The sequence below is a fragment of the Rhea americana genome, unplaced genomic scaffold (assembly GCF_003343005.1).
Source record: "Rhea americana isolate MKP2758 unplaced genomic scaffold, rheAme1 scaffold_94, whole genome shotgun sequence".
NCBI lineage: Eukaryota > Metazoa > Chordata > Aves > Rheiformes > Rheidae > Rhea > Rhea americana.
Genome location: NW_028187133.1, coordinates 3,206,580 through 3,229,003, shown reverse-complemented (window position 1 = coordinate 3,229,003; position 22,424 = coordinate 3,206,580). Strand labels below are relative to the sequence as shown.

The 22,424-nt window shown below is 40.4% G+C and overlaps 1 protein-coding gene across 1 annotated transcript in view; it reads left to right on the top strand.

The window, feature by feature from the left end:
* Positions 1-7,435: 7,435 nt before the first annotated feature.
* The window catches only part of LRRC1 (leucine rich repeat containing 1), a 93,049-nt gene continuing 78,060 nt past the window's right edge, over positions 7,436-22,424 (top strand). The window contains exons 1-2 of the mRNA XM_085324899.1: positions 7,436-7,450; positions 13,462-13,579. Coding sequence (XP_085181025.1) covers positions 7,436-7,450; positions 13,462-13,579 — 133 coding nt within the window. The remainder of the gene's footprint in view (positions 7,451-13,461; positions 13,580-22,424) is intronic.

Here is a 22,424-nt window from a genome sequence, read left to right as displayed (position 1 = left end):
ATTGTACATTATCTGAGTCATCTGAACTATCCTTMGGAGAGGAGAAACAAATAATAGTTTGAATTATTTTGAAAGAATAACTTTGTTTTTTTTGTTGTTGTTGTTGCGTTAGGTTACCAAAATGCATGATATGAATTCTTCACAGTTTCTAAGAGGGAGAGGAGTRAAGAGGAGAAAACATCTGAAAAGAAATGAGTATGAAGCAGAGAAAGAGATGCCTTTGCTATCTGTTACTTCAGCTTCTCCCCTCGTCTTGTTCTCTTGTGCCTTAACACACACATGGGCAGAGAAAAGAATGGGCTGACTTGGTGTCTCTGACCCCTTTTCCCTACAAATATATTTTTTTCCTAACCTATACCTTTTAGTCTCTCAGGAATACAGGCTATTCATTTTTCTTTGTACAGTAGCTTACAAGGTTTTTTCTTTGTTGTTGTTGTTGTTTTAAAATGTCCTTTTGCTGCTCCATGGAGATCATTTTGGTTTCCCATTTCAGTACTCTGAGTCTTCTCTCAGGTCTCCCTAACCACTCTGCCCTAGGTCTCTTCTTTCCTCCCTCCTCAATTAAGTGACAGAGAATCTTAATAGAAATTTGCACTTATACTGTCAGGGGCCTTTCTTTGCTTTCACCACTAGCGTTTCAGACTCCTTGCCCTTCACATACGTGTTTTCCCCTCTTCCCATATCCTTGATGTCTCAGGACCTTGCTTACTTGCTCCCAACCTTGTTGTGCCTTGTATTTCTGATTCTTCACTTCCTCTCTTGTTCCTTCTGTAACAGATTCTTGACTGTGCTCACAGATCATTTTCCTTTGCACTCTGCTCTTTTCCTTTCCTTTTTGCTGCCTCGCACATTCCATCTTCTCTTACCCTTCCTGCAGCATGAGCCAGTATGGTGGGATGTGCTACAGGAGCAGGCAGTACTGTAAAGCTTCTGGTGGTTTTCCACAATATTGAGCTCTCTCTCTTCTTTCTTGGCAGATGTGGCTGTTTTCACACAGAACAGCAATCTCTAGCTGTCAGGGTGATTTTCATCACTTCTGCGTTACAAGACAAATCAAAGGGCAGAACTCTTCAGTCTCAAAAGGAAGGGCTTGTATAGGGCCAGCTGTAGAGTATGACTCTCAACTTGTTTTAAAAGTCGCTCCTCCTCTATTGGATGCAAAATAGCCTAATTGCTTCCCACTGAATGTTTGGAGTATATGATCTGATTGGAAAAAACACAGTATGTGTTCACAACAGTGTTGCACAGAGACTGACTGAAAAATATGATTTGTGCTTTTTCTAAACCTGGATTATTTTTTATTTTCCTGATGGGAATGAGTGAAGACTTGAAAGCTTTATCAACTCAAGCTGTAGTRTATAGTATATAATTTGTTACAGGTCAAAAACTATACCTCACTGAAGAGTAGGCTTTCTGGAAAATTACCTTAACAGAAGAAAACAACGCATACTGCATGATGTATTTCAATAGCTTTTCTAGTGAAAAGTGTCAGATTAAAAAAAAAAAAAAAGAGACGCTTTCAAATCTATATATCAGTCTCTAGTTSATTAAATGTAGTCTTCTACTTCTGTACGTTATAATTTAAGGGCCACTACATCCTGTCAGCTTAATTTCTCTCTGCATGGATTTGCAGTAGAAAATGAGATCTCTGCATTGACTTTTCTTTTTGTAGAAAATGGAAATTTCTTACCAACCTTTGAATACACTATTATATTTCTGCTTTTATATTAAATAATTAGCATTCTCTGCATTGGTGAAGAGTGGAAATAGTTTATAGCTCTTGTCTTGCTGCTGTTTTGTCTTGCTGCTATTCATTTGTTTTACTGAAAGGATGAAGGCCACTCTCCTGTGAGAGTTTTGGAGCAGGCTTTGTTTATGTAAAAACTCCAAATGGCAAAAAATAATGCAAAGTTTTGTTTATGTACTTAGTTTAGCTTAAAAGTCTGCTGAACTTCTTCTGTTTTTGACAATTATTTCCATGCAGCACTTGTACACTTAATCTGATGTAACTTTGAATCATTTCACTTTTCTGTTTGAGCTTACCCATAATCATATCTGTCATCTGTAATTTTCCTTCTTGGTGCTATATACTAATGTTTCGCTTTTGAGTTCCTTGGTTGATGTGAGACCACTTCCCCAAGAGACATGGTTAAGCACTGGCTACCTCTTGTGTCCCAGTTTCTGTTGAAGAGGCCAATGATATGCTGCTGCGTACGGTTCCACTTACGCAGAATCTGTATCTCTTTATTATGTGCAGTGTTGGGATCAAATGTGCCGTTACCAGAACTGAAATCTTGTGAAAGCTCCTTAAGAAAAGGTCTCTCTATTTGTCCCATACCACACCTCTTTTCCTAGTAATTTAGATAAAAAWTGACTGTTCTGTTACAGTTTCTGTCATGATGAAAGATAGTCTGAAAGATAGTCACTTGGTCTATGTCTTCTGTGGAACAAAATGATGAAATACCTCTCAAATTTATGCTTGCAGGTTGTAACTTTCCCTTGTTAAGATGTAAACTTCTGGAAATTTTATTTCCTTTTGTAAATTTAGATCTCACTGGAATCACAGAGACATGGTGGGAGAGCTCCCATTACTGGAGTGCTGTAATGGGTGAGTATAGGCTCTTTAGGAAGGACAGGCCAGRAAGATGAGGAAAGGGAATTGCCCTTTATGTGAGAGAGCAGCTGGAATGYGTGGAGCTCTGACTGTGGAGGCTGAAAACTCATTGGCCAGAATTAGTGGGCAGACCAACATGGATGACATTGTACTGGATGTCTGCTATAGACTGCATGATCAAGAAGTAGATGAGGCCTTCAGAAAAATGGAAGAAACCTCACCTTCATAGGTCCTAGTCCTTGTGGGGGACTTCAGCCCCCCTGATACTTGCTGGATGGACAGTACGATAAGCCACAAGCAAACAGGAGGTTTCTGGAGTGCATCGATGACACAGGTAATTGAGGAGCAGACAACGAGAACCTGGAGCAAGAGGAAGACTTACTCTTGCTGGAGGAGGGTCAGGTTAGGGAACATTTAAACAAATTGGACATACAGAGGTTCATGGAACCTGATGAGAGGCACCTGTGAATGCTAAGGGAGCTGGCTGATATCATTGTGAGGCCACTCTCAWTAATCTTTGTAAGATCATGGCGATTGGGGGAGGCTTCTGARGACTGGAAGGAAACAAATGTCACTCCAGTCTTCAAAAAGGACAARGAGGATGACCCAGGAAACTACCGGGCAATCAGCTTCACACTGATCCCTTGGAAGGCAATGGAGCAAATAATCTTGTCTACCGTTTGCAAACATATGAGGACAAGAAGGTTACTGGGAGTAGTGAGCATGGATTTACAAAGCAGAAACTGTGCTTAACCAACCCATCTTCTGTGATGAGATCACTGGCTTGGTGGATGAGGAAAGAGCAGTAGATATTGTTTATCTCAACTTTAGTAATACTTTTCACATAGTCTCCCATTGCACCTCTTGGACAGACTGCTGAAGTATGGGCTAGGTAAGTGGACAGTGAGGTGAACTGAAAACTGACTGAACAGCAGTTCAGGTCTTGGAAGGTTGTGACCAGTGGCATGAAATCCAGCCAGGAGGCCACTCACTAGTGGAGCATCCCAGGGGTCAGTGTTGGCTTCAGTACTGTTTAACATCTTCATTAATGGACGATGGGACCAAATGCACCCTTGTCAAGCTTGAAGATGATACAAAACTGGGAGGAGTGGCTGGTGCGCTAGGTGTTTGCCATTCAGAGGGACCTAGACAAGCTGGAGAAATRAGCAGAGAAGTTCATGAAGTTTGACAGAGGGAAGTGCAAAGTCCTGCCCCTGGGGAAGAATAATCCCACGCACCAGTATAGGCTGGGAGCCAACCAGCAGCCTTTGGAAAGCAGCTTTGGAGAAAAGTATCTAGGATTGCTGTTGGACAATATGCTGACCRTAAGGCAGCAGCATTCCTTTGTGGCAAAGAAACCCAACAGCATCCTGAGCTGCATTAGGAGAAGTGTTGTCAGTAAGTCGAGGGAGGTGATCCTCCCCCTCTATTCAGCCCTGGCGAGGCCACATCTGGAGTGCTGTGTCCAGTTCTGGGCTCTCCAGTACAAGAGAGACATGGACTTAACTGGAGTGAGTCCAGTGAAGGGGTGTGAAAATGACAAAGGACCTGAAGCACCTCTCATATGAGGAGAGGCTGAGAGATCTGGTACTGTTTAGCCTGGAGAAAAGAAGGCTGGGGGGGGGATCTTACCAATATTCATAAATACCTAAGGTAACAGTGTCAAGAGGATGGGGCCAAAATCTTCTCAGTACTACCAAGTAACAGGACAAGAGGTAATGGGCACAAACTGAAACACAAGAAGTTTCATCTGAACGTACGGAAAAACTTCTTTACTGTGAGGGTGACAGAGCACTGGAACAGGTTGCSCAGAGAGGTTGTGGAGTCTCCTTCTCTGGAGATATTCAAAATCCACTTGGACATGAGCAGTGTGCTCTAGGTGACCCTGGTTGAACAGTGGAGGTTGGACCAGATGATCTCCAGAGGTCCCCTCCAGCCCCAAATATTCCATCCTTCTATAGAGAGTGTTTCAAGGATTTTGTGTCTTCAGCATTTGATGTCTTTAATGGTACAAATAGAATTAAATAATGTTTTTCACTTTTTGTGCACCTACAGAAGTTTAATTTTTACTTTCAACATTGATACTGTCATGGTGGTTTTGCACATCTTGTTGTAAATRCTTGAAGATATTCTCATTGTACAAGTTGAACAAGCTTGTATTTCTAGTTTGTATCATAAAGTGAATTATGTAACTGTGTGAAACTGAAGTCCACGTAGACAGTATGGTATGTACCAAGACTATGTAGACAGAAGGTAATTTTACTGAGAGTTTGATTAAATAATGCTTTCAGTATGACAAATATTGTGTAAAATACTAACTTTTTAAAAAAACTGTAACTTTTCAGTATCTTGAGAATACTTCTCTCTTTTAAAACCATTGTGAACAAGTCTGTGATGTATTCTTCAATTGACAATTATTAAAATAAATGATGTTTTGTAGAGAAGTAGCATTGGATCATTACAATAACATCCCTCTAAATATAGAACACTGTGCTGAAGGCTCTAGAGAAGATAGGCTCTTTATTAGATAACTATCTCTTAGTTTATCTGCTAGCTTCCAAATTTTTCTCTTGTACTGCTAAAGACTTGAAGAAAATGCTATGCCTTTTAATGTCAGATTTGGAAGACCACAAAGTGGCTGGGGCAGGGGAAGAACTTACTCTGTTGTCCACAGAATCTAACTTCCCTATCAATGGCCATGAGACTGTTCAGAAGATTTTGGCACATTCCTTTGAAACCTGTTCGGTCCAATATATTTTCTAACTCTAATTTTTATAGTTGTATCATCTCACTTAGTAACAGCTGAGAATTGCTCATTTAGGAAGAAGGTAATAGGATGGTTATGTCTCTTTTCCTTTTTTTCTGTGAAGGATGTATTGTTCTAGTAGAATGATAGCATCCCCTCCTCTGCATGATGTACAGACRCAGATAAGACAAGGCTCATGGGCAGAGATTACACATCCGTAGCTCTAAAATATTTTTTTATGGTATGCATGGAAGGGTTTTTTTTTTTTTTAGTCATATCAGTTAGTCTTAAAAACAATTACCTTTTGCTGACAACCTTATCAGGTATACTGGAAAAATGCATGCTGTGTGCTTATTGGTGAGAAATATTTTCTTTCTCAAAACAGCAAACGCATTTAACTGCAATGAATCTGCACATACTTTCTGGCCTCTCCTTAAAGGTAGAGTTGTTCCCTCCATCTGCTATGCTCTGACTAGGCATCAGAWGCTCTTTTAACCTTTATTGCCTCTGATTAATTGACATAAAAGTCAACTAGAACTAGAACTAGAAAACAGCATGAGGCAACCTGTTCAATGCATTGCTCGGCAGAGCAGCATTGTGAGTCAGTGCTGCAGTATATTATTTTTTAAAGTGCGGATACTCTCTTGTTCCTTTTTTTTTTTAAAGGAATGATAAAACAGCCAGAGCTGGACCTGGAATTGGCCTGTCATTGATAGCAGTTCAGAAAATGGCAGGTGCTTTGTAAACAGGGCCCAGAAACAAAGCAAGTGGATGTTGAATACCAGCTTTTGTGAAGCATCAGTTATAATCATTACTTGTCTTCTGTGGACCCTTCTCCCCCCACCTTCCCATCTGCCTAGCTGATCCATCATATCAAGCTTTAAAGCATCCACTGGAGAGGGAGAGTGCAGGTGCAASGGCTAGTTCTCTGTCAGATACGTCATTTAGGTTACGTGCCCACAGGATTTGCATTGTGAACTGTGATCTTTCATTAATCCTTTCYGTTGTCCTGAAATTTAGTCATTTCATTAATGTTTCATATAGATTCRTGCTAGACTGTTCTCTGTTGAATGTCTGCCCTAATGCTATCTTCTGTTGCTATTTGTGGTGTCAAATTTGATGATAGGATCAAGATCAAAGTACAATTTCAACCTATTCTACAAATGTGGTTTGGGCATGTGAAAGTACAATTTCAACCTATTCTACAAATGTGGTTTGGGCGTGTGAAACTGACTTTCACCGTGACAGAAATCTGTAATGGGTTTTGATTTTGCCATGAAAAACTTCAATATAGAAATTGCAGAACCGATGTATGGGGCAATTGTACATTTGCTGGTTTGCCATGTGAGAAGCAGACAGACTTCTGTTTACTGCAGTATGTTACCTGCTGCTGAAGTGAGCCTCACTGCTTGAAAGGAAAGCCAGTAACTGCTTCTAGTAAAACTAGAGTCTAGGGGCATCAGCTACATTATGACCCTGTGTACTATGCAATTAAATAGTCCGTTCCCCCAGAAATCTTTTAGGTATCTTGCTTAGTACTTTATATACATATCTATACATGTATATATATAAATGACTGTCCTAAAGGAACACAAGGCATCCGTGTTTGTGAAACCCTGTCCCTCTCATGAGCCATGCCTGCTTGCGGCTGAAAGCAGGTGGAGAGACTTGGGAGATCCTGATGTTGACAGGAGGCTTTCTGTTGGRTGCTAACATCTTAGAGCCCAAACTAGACTTCACTGGAGTCTGCCTGAAACTCATTTCACACTTCATATATCCACAGTAAGATGCAGCTTGGTAAGCATTTCATTAACTAGTTAGCCTATGCTTCAAGGGGAAGGAGTCTGGCTTCAAGGGGAAGGAGTCTGCTCTCTCTGCTCTTGGAGTCCATTTCCCTCAGCGCTCCTGCTCACGTTGTTGGCCAGAAGCACTGGGGTGGATTCTGAGACAACGACGTACAGCATTACATCCCAGCCAGGAATTTTGGCTTGAAAGTTATCTGCAGCTCTTGTCTCTTTGTGCCTTACTGCACGAGTGGAAGGCAAACTCTGTTAGAAGTCGCTCCGAGTGTGAAAATGGCCGTGGTTCTGGTAGGCTGCTGCTGGGTAACTCCAGGCTGTCAAGTTTGGTTTGATAGGAGAAATGCCTGAAACCCCACCAGAATCACTGGCCTATATGGCATTTAAATGTCTTCCCTCTTGAAATCTGTAGTGTTCAATCTGTCCTGTGGATATTCTTTCCAAGAGTGGACTGTACATGACTTTCCTCTACTCCTTTTTTTTTTTTWAAAAAAAAAGGGAGGGGGGGGGATGAGGAATGAGAACAAGYTTACCCTTCCCTATTTCCATTTTCTGTTCTCATAAACATGGGGAATGTGTTTGTGTGAACATTGTCATTAAACACTTCTCCAGGAAGCAGAACAGCAGAATGCAGTGCTTTTCTGCCTTACGAGATTTAAACCTCATTTTCCTCAGTGAACATCAGCCCTCACGGTTGGGTTTCCCCTCTCGTCTTGCTGAAGCTGTGCAACTGCGCGGACCAAGAAGCAATCCTTCAGGGACCCAAAGCAAATCGTTCTGTAGTCTAGAGACTCGGGACTTCGTGGCGAGAGCTGGCGAGTGTTGTGTCTGCTGTGTTATAAAGTTATTTAATGCATTATCTTTTTAGCTGTTTTGTTAGGCTGATTACCAAAAACAAGTTACAGCTCCTGCTTGTGTTTGCCTCAGAAAAGATTCGTGACTTTTTCTGAAGTCTTTTTGAGGCAGTATAAAAGAGTGGGGGAAGGACTGATTTAGTGTCTTCAATTATCCAGGTACTGAAAGAGGTCAGGTAACAGGTAAATGGCAGTGAACAAATAAAGTGAAGGCTTTCTCATTTCTTTTTGTTTATGATGTAGGAAGAGAAAACGAAGCCTCAAGTTAGATTTGAAGCAGGAATGCAAATAAGAGTTAAACTAAATTTAAATTACTGTGCGTTACATTTTAATTCTGAAATATAGAAAACCTTTATAACTGGGCAATTAGAGATTTGGAAAATGAGTGAAATAATTAGAGGTGATGTTTAAGAATCAGGAGTAGGCAGTGAACTGTCTTGAAATTTACTTACTACTGTCTGAATATAGTACTGAATTTTCCTGTGGAATCCTTAAAGGCTGAGACAGTGTGCATATGTTGAAAATCCTTATTGCTGCCTAAAGGAACCTTGACATAAGAGCAGGTATTCTGAAATTTTAAGCAAGTGGCCAAGAGCTTAAGTACTTGCACCAAAAACATAGTATCTTTCTGTCCTGTGCTAATTCAACTCCGAAAGCGCAGTTAATTTCAGTGTCCTTACTTCTCTGCCTCTCATTCTTCTGATAATGTAGTAAGTATCTGCTGATACGTATTCTGGCCCATCTTGAAAATCAGGCAGTGGATTTCTTTAGCCTCTAATCTTGTTTTACTTTGCTGCTAATAGTCACCTTTTTATGGGAAGATCTTGTTCATGACACTATGCATTTGGTTATGCCAACTTTGCCAAAATAGGTTTCTAATTTTACTTCAGCATATCTCCAGCTCTGAAAAGTTGCTCCTTGAAAACAGCTTTATTTGCAGGTATTTTGTGTGCCCTTCTGTGTTTTTGAATCCAGTTTTCTGTTGCTTTCATCCATTTCCTCCCACTGTGTTTTTCTTTTGGTTTAGTCTTTTTTCCTTTTTTTTGTTTGTTTGATTGTTTTGTTTTTTTTAACCAAAGCATGTAGGCAGGGTTTCTATGCATTAGTTTTCTTACTGAAGTGCATTAATGAAAAAAAAACAGTAATATGCATTGTTTTGGCCACTTTCCCAACCAGAAAAATCTTGAATTCTGTCAATCCAACCAGTTTGGCTTAATTTTGTTAACTTCTATTTCTAAACCCAAGAGTGCCGGTTGTAATTAAATTCTTTAAAATAATATGAAAAATGAAAATTGGGATCACGTCAGTCTCTGCTTTTCAGTGGTTTGCTCAGTCATCTCTTCTTTTTCCTTCCATTGGCTGATCTCAAACCGATTTTGACAGAATGAAGGGGTTTAAAATTATGTGGTTGGGTAGAAGAGAGAACCCTGAGTAGTTTTCCAGTGAGGGAGAAGCTATATTTCAACACATACTCTTAGAAAAATCATATATGAGAAACCTTTATAAATTCTTTGATTGTAGGAAAACTTCATTTGGAGGCTGGAAATTGCCAGTAAATAGAAAGCTGCAGGCTTCTTTAGTGCTGATGCTCATGGAATTATTTGTCTCATTGAAGCACTATTAATTAGGCTGGCTAAACTGAGCAGCATTAAAAGTGTTGCCAAAATACTTGCAGACAAGTTGGGTCTGCAGTTGAAACCTGCTGTTAGAGTTCTGCTCTGGCCTAGGCTGAGCTAAACAACAGCTATATTGCACTTGTGTTCCTGTCTGAGCTTTTCAATAGCAACTTGCCTCTCTTTGGTATATCAGGAACATGTTTATGTTTAATGTGTTTTTAAAATGTAAAAAATATTGGTATATATGTTTACAGTTATCGCACTCTACTCCATATATTCTTAATTCTCTTTTTTCCCTGTGGTCTTTTCGAGAGGTAAAAAAACTGGGCAAAAAGGAGTTACTTTTTGATTCTCTAGTAGCTTTTGAGAGCATTAACAGTGTGCCTTGGATAAAGGAAGAATAATAACTGAAATGGGGGCAGGATCTACTAAACATGCAGGAGTGATTTAATTCTGTAGTTTAAAGGAAAAGAACCCCAAGAGGTTCAAAGAAGTGCAATTCGCATAACTGGAACTTTTGATTTTACCTAGGAAATGGTGTTATTCATCTAAAATTGTTATGCAAAATAGAAATAAAGCTCCCAATTAAGTTTTCTTTTAAGTAGCCTGTTACAGAAACAGTAATGTCTTTAAATATGATGTAATTTATTTTCTTGTTTGTTGTGCGTAGCTGTGTTGTGCATTTAGTAAATATATACAACACGGACACAGGGTGAGACAAGGACTCTCAAACTTTCCTAGGGATGCCTGTCTCTTAACATTTTTAGATGACCATTTTGTCTTTCAATCATGTTACTGCTATCTCTTCTCATTTGCTGTTGTGAAGTGTCTCTGGCAAGGCAAGGACAAATATTGCTTATGAAAAGATTTGTGTTAGAACATCAATATTTATAACCGTCTTATAGTTTAGCAGCCAAAACTGACAGAGGAAAAATATGCAGTGAGATTTTTGTCCAGTATTTATTTTGTACAGTGTTGGCAGGCAGATTGTGACCTTTTCTGTGGAGTGGACTCCTACTATATTTTAACAAAAGTATTTTTACATCCTTTTTTAAGCTTCTGATAGATTCTTAGTTTAATCATATTAACAATTAAATCACAGAATCACAGAATGGTTGGAGGTTGAAAGGGACTTCTGGAGATATCTAGTCCAACCCCTTGATCAAGCAGGGTCACCTAGAGCACACTACACAGGACCATGTCCAGATGGCTTTTGAAATTCTCCAAGGAAGGAGACTCCACAGCCTCTCTGGGCAACCTGTTCAAGTGCTCTGTCACCCTCAYAGCAAAGAAGTTTTTCCTCGTATTTAGATGGAACTTCCTGTGTTTCACTTTGTGCCTGTTGCCTCTCATCCCGTCTCTGGGCACCACTGAGAAGGGTCTGACCCCATCCTCTTGACACCTTTCTTTCGGGTACTTCCACACATTAATAAGATCACCACCCCCCCTCCCGAGCCTCAAGAGCCCATTGCTGGCTCATAGTTAACTTGTTGCCCACCAGGACGCCCAGGTCTCTTTCCACAGAGCTGCTCTCCAGCAGGTCGGCCCTCAGCCTGTACTGGTGCCTGGGGTTATTTCTCCATAGGTGCACTTGCCTTTGTTGAGCTTCATGAGGTTCCTCTTCATCCAACTCTCCAGCCTGTCCAGGTCCCTCTGAATGGGAGCACAGCCCAGCCCTCTGGTGTGTCAGCCACTCTGCCCAGTTTGGTATCATTAGTAAACTTGCTGAGAGTGCTCTCTGTCCTTTCATTCAGGTCACTGATGAATAAATTGAATAAGACTGGACCCAGTACAGAGCCCTGAGGGACACCACTAGCTACAGGGCTCCAACTAGACTCCACGCCACTGATGACGACCCTCTGAGCTCTGCCTTTCAGCGAATTCTCAATCCACCTCACTGTCCACTCATCTAACCCACACTTCCTRAGCTTCTCTAGGAGGATGTCATGGGAGACAGTCGAAAGCYTTGCTGAAGTCAAGGCAGACAACATCCACTGCTCTCCCCTCATCTACTCAAGCAGTCATGCCATTGTAGAAGGCTATCAGATTGGTTAAGCATGATTTCCCCTTGGTGAATCCATGCTGACTACTCCTCATCACCTTCTTTTTCTCCACCTGCTTAGAGATGGCATTCAAGATGAGCTTTTCCATCACCTTTCCAGGGTTGGAGGTGAGACTGATGGGCCTGTAGTTGCCTGGGTCCTCCTTCTTGCCCTTCTTGAAGACTGGAGTGACACTGGCTTTCTTCTAGTCCTCAGGCACCTCTTCTGTTCTCCATGACCTATCAAAGATGGAGAGTGGCCTAGCAGTAACATCCACCAGCTCCCTGAGCACTTGTGGATGCATCCTATTGGGGCCATGCACTTGTGGGTGTCAAGTTTGCCTAGAAAATCTCTAACCTGATCTTCCTTGAGTAAGAGAAAGTCTTCCTTTATCCAGACTTTCTCTCTCMTCTCCAATCCCAATCTCTGGGATTGCTGAGGGCTGCTCCTAGCAGTAAAGCCTGAAGCAAAGAAGGCATTCAGTAACTCTGCCTTCTCTGTAACCTTTGCCACCAGGGCCCCCACCCCATTCAGGGGCGGGCATTTTCCCTAGTCTTCCTCTTGCTACTGATATATTTGAAGAAGCCCTTCTTGTTGTCCTTGACATCCCTTGCCAAATTTAATTCCAGATGGGCCTTAGTCTTCCTAGTCGCATCCCTGCATACTCTGACAACGTTCCTATATACCTCCCAAGTGGCCTGTCCCTTCTTCCACCTTATGTACACTTCTTCTATTTGAGTTTTGCCAGGAGATCCTTGCTCATCCATGCAGGTCTTCTGCTTCTAGTTTGCCAGTGTAGTGCAGGGTGGACGTGACTTGCAGTGCCCAAGTCCTCTGCAGCTGCCTTGCAGTTCAGATGCAGCTTTCATCTGATGGCTTTTTTGTCTTGGAGGCTGTGAGATACTGAATCCATAGCTGAGGGACTTGGCTGAAGTGATCATGCTGCTCTGCACTGCATGCCCTGCCCTGCCTGCAGCCTAGTGAGCAGTTACCTCCTTCTACCCAGAGACCCCTTTTGGGGCTGCCTTCCTGCTTGTCCAAGATGTGTGGTCTCTATTTGTTGGTCTTGGACAAAGACTGCAGAAATGGTGGCCGTACCTACTCAAGAGGCTAGAGAGCCTCACTATAGAGACACATCTGAGTTTGTTTCCTCTTCAAGCTGGGGAGATATGAAATTTTGCATCCCACAACTTTCATTAGTCCTTCTGAAACTGGGCCACCGTACCTACAGGAACACAAGATTCATGAGGCCAGAGAAAGAGAAGTCCTGAGGGAAACTGGCTCTATAACCTAATTGGCTATCACACTTGCTGGTGAAAAAGAAAACCTTAACAGCCCCTCAGTGTGGCTTTTCTGGATTATCCTTTAGAAGTCTCTCTCTACATTAACTTCCTAATGAGTCCAGGTGTGTAATTAGGATGCTTTTAATTAGCCTGCTGAATAGCTGCATCCTATTAATGATTTTGAAGCAGGTACTCTGGATTTCATTAGTATGTCTGCTCTGATCTTTAATAGCTAACTTTGCGGATTGTATTTTTTAAAGTAAGTTTTCAGTTTAAACAAAATACAGATAAAGGTCTATTTACAGGTAAAAATTTAACAAAATGTTGTTCATTCTGATGCAGTTCTGAAAGAGGTCTACATAACATCCTAAGCAATAACTTCAGTTAGCCCAAACCTTGAAAGCAGCCTCCAGTCGAACTTTTGCGTTKTGTTTTTGCTTATCCTTTATCATGATTATATAAGAGTTGTATGAAGATTTTCTGATGTGGGTTTTTTTTTTCTTTCAGCCTTTCTTCCAACTTGTAAAGTTACGGAAACTAGGACTTAGTGATAATGAAATCCAGCGACTCCCTCCAGAAATAGCTAATTTCATGCAGCTGGTGGAACTTGATTTATCTCGAAATGGTAAGCTAAAAACTTAATATGTTTGATTCTATATTGTATATATGACATGATCTATAAAACTGAATTGGTAGGGTTTTTCTGTGTCTGAAGTTGCTGTACATATCCTGTAGAATGCTTTTCTGTGTTATGCATGGATTTGCTTGTAGCTCTAGGTGGGGAGGAGGGAAAGAGTAGAGGAGAGGCAGTAATAAAAATACAATAATAAAATACTGTTTGACTCTAACTCTGCCTGAGAGACTGCTTTGTTTTCTGATATAAAGAACACTTTAAATCCTGTTTTTATATGTGTATCTATCACTGGATGTGTATTTGTCACATATGGATTTCTTCCCCTAAGCTCTTTTAAATGCCTAGAAGTCAAGAAAAAAAAAAAAGACTGAGAGGAGAAAGCTCCTTTCTGTCTGAAAAGAGCTGCCCAGGAGTTAAGTCCAGCTTGGTGTGCCTTCTCCCATTGTAGCGGTTTATTGATCAGTCACACTTGGGTCTAGTTCTTCGCTTCTTCCCTCCTATTTACCTGTGAGTATCAAGGGGCAGAGTGCTGGTAGTTCCTAGTTGTACTTGTAGAAGAAGAATTGTTCTGTTTGTCTCTTGCAGAAGTCATTTCGGAAAAGGATTGCTGAAAGTAATTGTTTTGTAAAAATTACTGTTGGAAACCACAGGGGTTTGTAATTCTGTTGTAAGGTTTGCTTCAGTTACCACTGCTTATATTGTTCCAAGCAGTGATGGAGTGAAAATGGCTTGCTTCTTCCCTGTTTTCTGTAGCCTGGTGAACCTGGCAGTTTTGAAAGATACTCAGAGCCTGGTGGGTCACTTCTAAGCAGCCTTATGATCCAGTGGTCTAGTAACAGCAAATCAGCATTACCAAAGTGGAGCAACTGTCAGCTATTTTTTGCCTTCCTATATTCAGTGAATATGCACAAAATGCTCTCTGAGGTATGATGGGGTGGGGGTAGAGAGAGCAAGGTTGTATGTTTGTCAGTAAATGAAGGATCTACTGGAATACTGGGAGAAAAAACAGTTCAACAGGAAGCCTTTTTTCTTTATGATTTAACTTCTCCTTGGCTCTTTGCCACTGAAGAGTATTCAGCGGCCACTTCACCGTCCTGTAAYGACCAGAATTTTGCATCTTTCCTATACTTGTCTAATGGTTTTAATGCTATCCTTATCTGGTGGTATAATTGCTGAAGTGTAATGAGTCTCTAGGCAGTTGTTGAAAAATTTCTGCGAATCATACAATGTTATACAYGTTTACAAAATCTTATAAGAAAACTGAAAAGAAATAATCTGGGAAATGCAAGAAACACATTAGCTAAATCATTTTAGCAGTACATGAGCATTAACTGATGCAGCGTTTTGGCTACTGAGTTTGGCTGAGATTAGTGCTATCTGTAACAGACCTTATATGATAGGAAATACTATGTTGGCTCAGTAATTCTTTTTGCAAATTCATAACTAGCTGCAAAAGAGCTGATGGATTGGAGCCATACAAACTATTGTCAGCCTGGCTTGAAGTTGGCATGAGAGTTCAACTGTAACAAGAACAGATGGTGTGAATGTTCATGCTCGGGTAGATGCTTGTGTGTCATTAGAACTGCACAAGGAAGTGTTTTCTAAAGTGATGTCTTGATCAAGTTTTCAGGAAGCAATTTCTTTCCTAGATCCAAGGTTCAGTGTTAATTACCCATTTTATTGCATTATTTCTCTTCTCTGTCGTTTATTGCAGAAAGTGACTGATATCACATTCCTCTGTTTAATCATGGCACAGTTACTGTATGACATGACTCTTCAAATTAAAAATAAAAAAATACACCATGTGAGGGGTTAGAGGGGGTCCATTACAGAAGATGAGTGATCTTACTTTCCTCTGTTTAATCATGTTATGGTTATCTACAGCTCATTTGGCTCTTCAAATTAAAAGCAAAACAATATGCCATATGGAGTGCTGCAGGGGAAATTTCTTATGTGGAACTTTGGATATTTATGATTTTTGATTCTTAGCTCTGCATTTTGAACTCAGCTTCCAGTATGTTAGGTTTGCAGCCTTCCAAAGGTTTCTCCYGTTCGGTGGTTTACACTTCATCAGTTGTTTTTCTAACTAACAAATGGCTTAGCAATAAATAGGAACCCTTTGTATTCCTTTCAGACACAGAAAAACAGCCCGGCTCTTCAAAATGCAGCATACTGCATGAATAGGAAAGTGTGATGGTGACATCTGAACTTGGGAAATAAGAGATCATTGTTCTGTATTTTTTTTTGTTGTTTTAGCTGTCCGYTCTAGTGCACTAATTGCTTTCAGTTCTGGGCATTCTCTTTCCTCCAGAGATTAATTCATTTAGTGATCTGTGTCCAGGAGTAGCCCTTCATATTTTAACATCTCACCACAGGAGGAGGAGGAAGGGGTTTTAAGTGAAGAAAGTAATTCCATTTCCCTGTTAGTCTTCCTTTCTCATTACCATCTGATCTTTCAGTCTATGTATAATCTTTGAAGCCACGTGAGATGGTCTGTACACTGTATGGCTGAATTGATGGCATACTTCCAGATTGTAGTGGCCAGCTACATTTTGTGCAGTGTAAGTGTTGCATCTAAAGGTGAGATTCACTCTTCAAGGATTCCTGCTGACTCTTCAGAGCTAGCTGAAGCRTGTGCAGTGTATGTGTGCAATGCAGTGTTACACACTGTAGATGTATCTCCAGTTGGTAGACTCTCAGAAAGAAGTGAACAGGGGAAACTCCAGAATGTGGCTTTCCTAAATTTTCAAGTATTTAAAAGTACCTGAGATAGGCTAGTGTATTTTAATAATATGCTACCTAGTTCATCTTTTAAGCAGTTTTTTTGTTAATAACTGAATATAGAACTTTGAAAATACTTCTAAGTGAAGGTTCAGATTTTTCAGCAGATACGAACTCAGTATTTCTGTGATCTTGCCTTTCTCTGTGGGCGTTTATGGAAGTTTGGAGGGGGGGTAAGGTAAGAGAGCCTTATTGATGCAGAAGGGGAAGGATTTGGGGAAGGTAGGGAGCCAAATGATCTTAAACTTTCCTGCATTGTTTGTATGTTGATGCTGTTTTTTTATTCCTCTGTAAGGCTGTCTTCGTCTGGATTTGATGAAAAGCATTCTTTCTAGTGCTTTTCTAGTGTGGAGGAGCCTGTTGCTTGAGCAAAGGCTACGTGAGTGAATCAAGGATGGGCATATCAGAGGGCAGAGAAGCTGCGCAAAGAAAGCAACAGAGCAGTTATTTACTCTTTAAAGGTTATTTGATAATGCAATTTATCTCTGCCCCCCTACTCTTAAGTTGTTCAAAAAGCTGATATAACAGGTCTGACTGTACTCCCCCTTCTGGAAAACAAAAGAAAATAGGCTCATAGGATTTCAACATTGGATGCATGAGCTTTTTGATTGCTGGCAAAGGGTGTCTGAGACTCAGGAGCTCATTGAAAGTATTCCCTCTAGCATCATCTTCTGAGCTACAGGATTCTGCTGCCCAACTGCTGTGTGTCTAAAACTACTGCTGGCTCCCACAGACTCCTCAAATTTAWTAAATCCTTTCCAGGTTTCTCACATCGCTGGTGAATTGTGCAAGGATGCTGGGTTGCTGAAGCAAATGTATATAGCTTAGATATGGCTTTAGTATAGTCCTGTGCTTTGCATAGAGTTTCAGCACAGCTCTTTACTCTAGGTGGTACGAGAGAGACTGCTCCAGGCAGAATCAGAAATGCATGTGCACTCCTTGGTTTTGGGTATTTTCTGGGAAAGGTTCTCAATTTTACAGACCCTGTGATTTAGAAAAGAAGTGCAGTCTGAAGGAAGGAAGATGTGCTCAAATTTCTGCAGTTTGTTTCCTTAAGCCTTAGTTGGCTCTGCCCTTAAGCTTCCTTCTCTCCAAAAGTCTGAGCTTCTTATTTGAAAACCCYTGGAATTTTAAAAGGCTCCTAGCCATGCTGTTCATGGTTTCCTGGAGTGACTTTGTCCCCCTCCACTCCCCTTTTTCTGCACATCTAGAAGTTAAATTCTTCCAGCTTAGGGCTCTGCCATCCCAGACTCATTAAAATGTTAATGACTTTTCTTGTTCTTYAGCTTCTTCCAGATGGGAGGGGTAATGCGTAAGCTTTCTGTAGTTAATTTAATGCATGCTGATGTTTGGGATTATGTACATTTTAGYAGACTCAGTGCACTCCTTTTTAGTTCCACTCTTCTCCAAGGTTTTTGTTTGCCTTTGGTAAGTACTATGTCAGTGGAGTCTGGAGGACTTATGTTTCATTCATGATACCATATGTGCCTTAAAACGCCCTGAAGTTGTTAACTGACTTAATTGTATTTTTTTTTATTATTTGAAAGAAATTGTTAGCCGCACAGACTTTCTCTTAATAACTTATGTGGTGTGGATTTTTGGGTTTCTGTTTGTAGTGTTCTGTGCCTTTTCCAGCCTCTGACAGATTGTTCAGCAGCTTGCTTCACCCAGCTGTTAGCATAATAATAAAATCCTTGTATACTTTCTCACTGAATGGTGGCTGCAGGATACTAGGAGCTGGTGTGGCATTTCTAAACTTGAGGGCAGATCTCTTCTCAGATGCAGGAGTTGCATTCGAATGGGCTCGCTGTCCACTTCCCTCGCTGGTGAACTCTAATCTTTTTGCTGGTGTAGAAGAGGAGCCTTTCATGCTTGTGTGTATGCTTTCTTGTATGCTACGCTGAAAGCCTGGCAGGCTTCTCTTCTGCTACTCTTTTTGTTTCCACCAAGAACTCTTACCACACGTTGGGCATGYGAGCCCATAGCATTAAGGTTATAATTGCTGTACACCAGCAGATTTTGCGCTTTGTTTCTGCACATGCTGTCTAGTTTGTGCAAATATGGGAATTCAAGTTGGCTTTCTCTCTGTGGAAACACTTTGTAACCTCGCAGTTTGTTCTTGTGTCCAGACCGTGAGTCTMGACAGAGTGAAGATGGAAGTGTGTGTGTCATGCAAGAGTGAAATGGCTTTGGTGACCTTTGTAGATGGATTATGTTGGTTCTATTGCCGTCTCCTTCCTCAGCAGAGCAGTGACTCCTTACTTTGTGAACGGAGGAGTGCTAGGTTTGCTGTGGCAGCTACTAAAGAAATCTGTGTGTGGGCAGACCTCGTTGAGCCRTATTTGACTCAGCATGATGCTTGATATCAAAAGCTCAAAATGGTATTTTCTTCAATGTCAGTTGTTAATAATATTCCAGTTTGGCATGCAGTTTGATATTTGCTGTAGATATAGATTCTGGCTATGTTGGTTACTATTCATTTCTGTAGTTTCTGGTTAAACTGAGTTTATGACAGCATTGACATTTAGCTGTTTTAGATACAAGTCTCRTGGCATCAGGATTCTCCTTCCAAAATTCTGTTGGAACACACTGATACATTATGGAAAATTTGCTATCATTTGTGTGAAAAAAGTTAAAGATGTTTAAAATAAATAAATATGCTGCTTCAGGATTACCCTGAAAATATAGTTCCACAGAAGCATCCAAACAGTAGTAACACTAGTTTTAGGAGAGGATGACTACTACTAAAGGCTGACAGTCTGATCAGTGTCCAAAATCTTTGAGGTTAATCTCTGGCAGCTGCAGGACAGTCTCCTGCATGCTCCCTGAGTTTTATTTTTATCTTTTCCTTGCTTGCAGAATGGCTTGTATTTGTAGACTAGAATTTTTTTGTCTTGTTTTGTCAACCTTTTTTATGGTAGTTTCAGAAATTAACAGCAACAGTATTTAACTATTCTACTCTGAATTCCAAGCAGTTTGATATTACTGCTTTTTATGTGAAGTATTTGTTCTTTTCAGTTGCTCTCCAACCAAATTAAAAGTCTATTTACAAGTCCTAGTCATTCTCAGAATACCACATTCATTACATATTGCATAATGTGTACATTTTATTCAAAGAAGGATTTTAAAGGTTCCTTGGAATGATTYAGAGAACACACAGGAGGTGATGTATTAGTGTGCTCTTTCTGCCATTTATAGAAGGTAAGCTAATGGAATAGAAGACTGGTTTACAATCTTTGCTTCACTCTCTAGAGTTTCAGCATGCTTGTTTGTATTGGTGCATGCACACCAGTTCCCTATTTAATSCAGCTATCTGCCATCAAAGACATACCTGTCATTCTCAACCTAGAATTACTGCTGTTCTGCCCACAAAGTAGGTATGTATCCCTTCTGCCTCTCCCCCACCAAGAGCTGAGTATGTAGTGTTTTCAAGCTGGAAATGCTGCCTCTCCCCGACCAAAAGCTGGGTATGTAATGTTTTCAAGCTGGAAATGCTGACTGAGAGGAAAGATTGAACTCTTACATCAATTCAGTCTGGGCTGGTGACCCAGCTATTTTACAGTGAGAACATAAGCTAATTAGGCAGAAGCATTGTAAATCTTCTAATCCTATTCTGCAGTTCCACTTGGGCTATTTTCTCTTATCTAACAGCTGCTCCCTTTTGCCATGTGAACTAACCTCAAATTTCTCTATCTGTTCCTGCTGCACTTCCACAGCATCTGAGCAGAGATGTCCTTCATGAAATCCTCTTCCTCTCAGCATAGTTCCAACTGCCCTGACACATTTTCTGGTACAGGTCTGGTGGTAAATAAGTAAGAGCAGTGATTCTGAGAAATACTTGTGAACTGACACTTTCTTGCTCTGTGGGCAAGAAAGAATAAGACAGAAGCCAGCAAGATGTGCTGTGAAGCAATATGGTTTGCAAACTGAACTTTTTGTTAAAAGATTTAACTACTGGATGATGTTTGAGTTTGGAATTGCTTTATGTCTAGATGAGTTCCTGCTTACAAAAAGTATTGCTCTCTTGTTCCTGCCATGGTCACTACATATCTGATGCAAGAAAGCGTTCTGTGGATGCAATCATGTAGCCTATTTTCATGAACATCTGAAAATGAAGGGATATCCCACCAGAGACTACTGTMATTTATGTGATGGTAGAGCACTACTACAAATCATGTTATGTCTGAGCCCAGATCAGATACTTTGCTAGCATGAGGTAACTGGGAAGGTACCACTTCTAAGGGTAACTCTTGATGACTTTATTTAAATCAAAACAGGAAAATTTTTTGTTTTGTTTTGACCTCATGAAAGCAAAGCTCTCCTGTTGCAGACTAGCAGAGAATAGATTATTTTATTTTTTTTTTTTTAACCTTTCCACTTTTCATTTTTTTTCAAATGGTTGCTTGTTGGCAGTTTTTTTTTGGTGCTTCTGGTTTCTACAGTGGTGTATGTTGTTTTTGTATTGTCCCTTATCCCTTATTTGAGGTTAGTTTGTCTTGTGCTTAAAGACAGTATCATCTTCATGTTGTAAACATGAAGTTTGGGGATCAGAGTACGGATGGAAGTATTGGAGGTATGTGAAATGTGCTTTGGAATTGCTTCTAGATTCTGGAGCACAGCTGAACCGCACCATCTTCTAGACACTTGTGCTCACTTTAAAGAAATGATGTAAAGRTTAGTTTGTGAAACTGTCACTGAAATTCAAATGCATTTGATCTTTGCAARGTTGAGGAGGAGGTCAGTTTTATTTGTAGCAGCAGAAGTAAGATGAGAGAGAAAAGACTTCATTTAACCAGCCAGCAAGGCTAATTGGTAAGGAGAAGGAAGAAAAAGCAAGCACTAACAGTGATTGGGGAGAAGATAAGTGAAATCTCGTGATGGAGTAATCTAGTTAGAGAAGTTTAAAAGTGTTAGTCTTAAATGGATTATAGAAAAGTGGATTTTTTTAACAGAGTTCTCCATCACAGTATTCTGCTAGATTTTATTACTTTTTCTAAAGAAACTATGCTTATGTACTTGTATCTAATAACTTTGATCCCAGTGGCTGACTTCATCTAAACTCCAGAGAAAGCCCTCACATTCTTTCAAGGGTGTTTGTTGTTTTGTTTTCGAAAGCCGTGGGACAAGTTGGAGACAGAAATCTGTGGCCYACTTGATGTAGCAGCTCAAGTGTTAAACATCAGGCAGTCCATGTGGCAGTGACATAATGCTCTAGTTTCAGGAAAATACAGATTACAGCTCCTGAGATGCCAGTCTCTTAGAGTAAACTGATTTTGTTGGTTCTTGTGTCCAGAGTTGCTTGAGGTTTTTCTTCAAGATTGGATGAGTTGACCCTGAAATTACTACAGTACTAATCCCATAAAATTGTAACTTTTACTGTTACAGCACTTAYACCATCATCTGTCATCTACATATATCTGAGGTAGAATACTAGTATTTTGTTCTTGTGTTTTTTTTTTTTTTCTGTGCTTCTCAAACTAAAAACACTTCTTTCCTGCTAGGTTTGAGGTCCAAAACAGAGATCTTGATATCTTGTAGCTTTGTTTAACTCTTCATTGGCACTTAAAAGGCAGAAAATCTAAATGGCTTGCCTGACTCAGGCAATTAATTCACTTGGAACTATTGTTTCCTTTCGATCTAATCTCTGATCTCTTTCCCCTCCTCCACCTTTTTTTTCTTTTCCCTCCTCCCTCTCGTGTTTACAACTTAAAATTCATGACCCCAGGTTACTGCTTCTTTCTGCGGCTGTGAATGATCTACCACATCAACTGGTCARAAGCTAGCCTGTTTTAAAGTTTTAGATCAATTTTCTTTTCAGTAGCATCCTTAATATCTATGTATCCATGAAATGCAGTTTTGTGAGTATTTATTTTTCCTGCCCTTATCCTCCCTTGAAAAGAGGATCGATACAAAAACGATAGGACAGAGCAATGGATTTGCTTGCCTTGCTTCGACTCCTTGTTCATTATACAGTAAGGGATTTGGTCGGAAAAAAACCAATCTGTTTGTGGATTTTCCTTAAAGCTGTAAAGGTGGTGGTTCTTAGAGCTAGGCC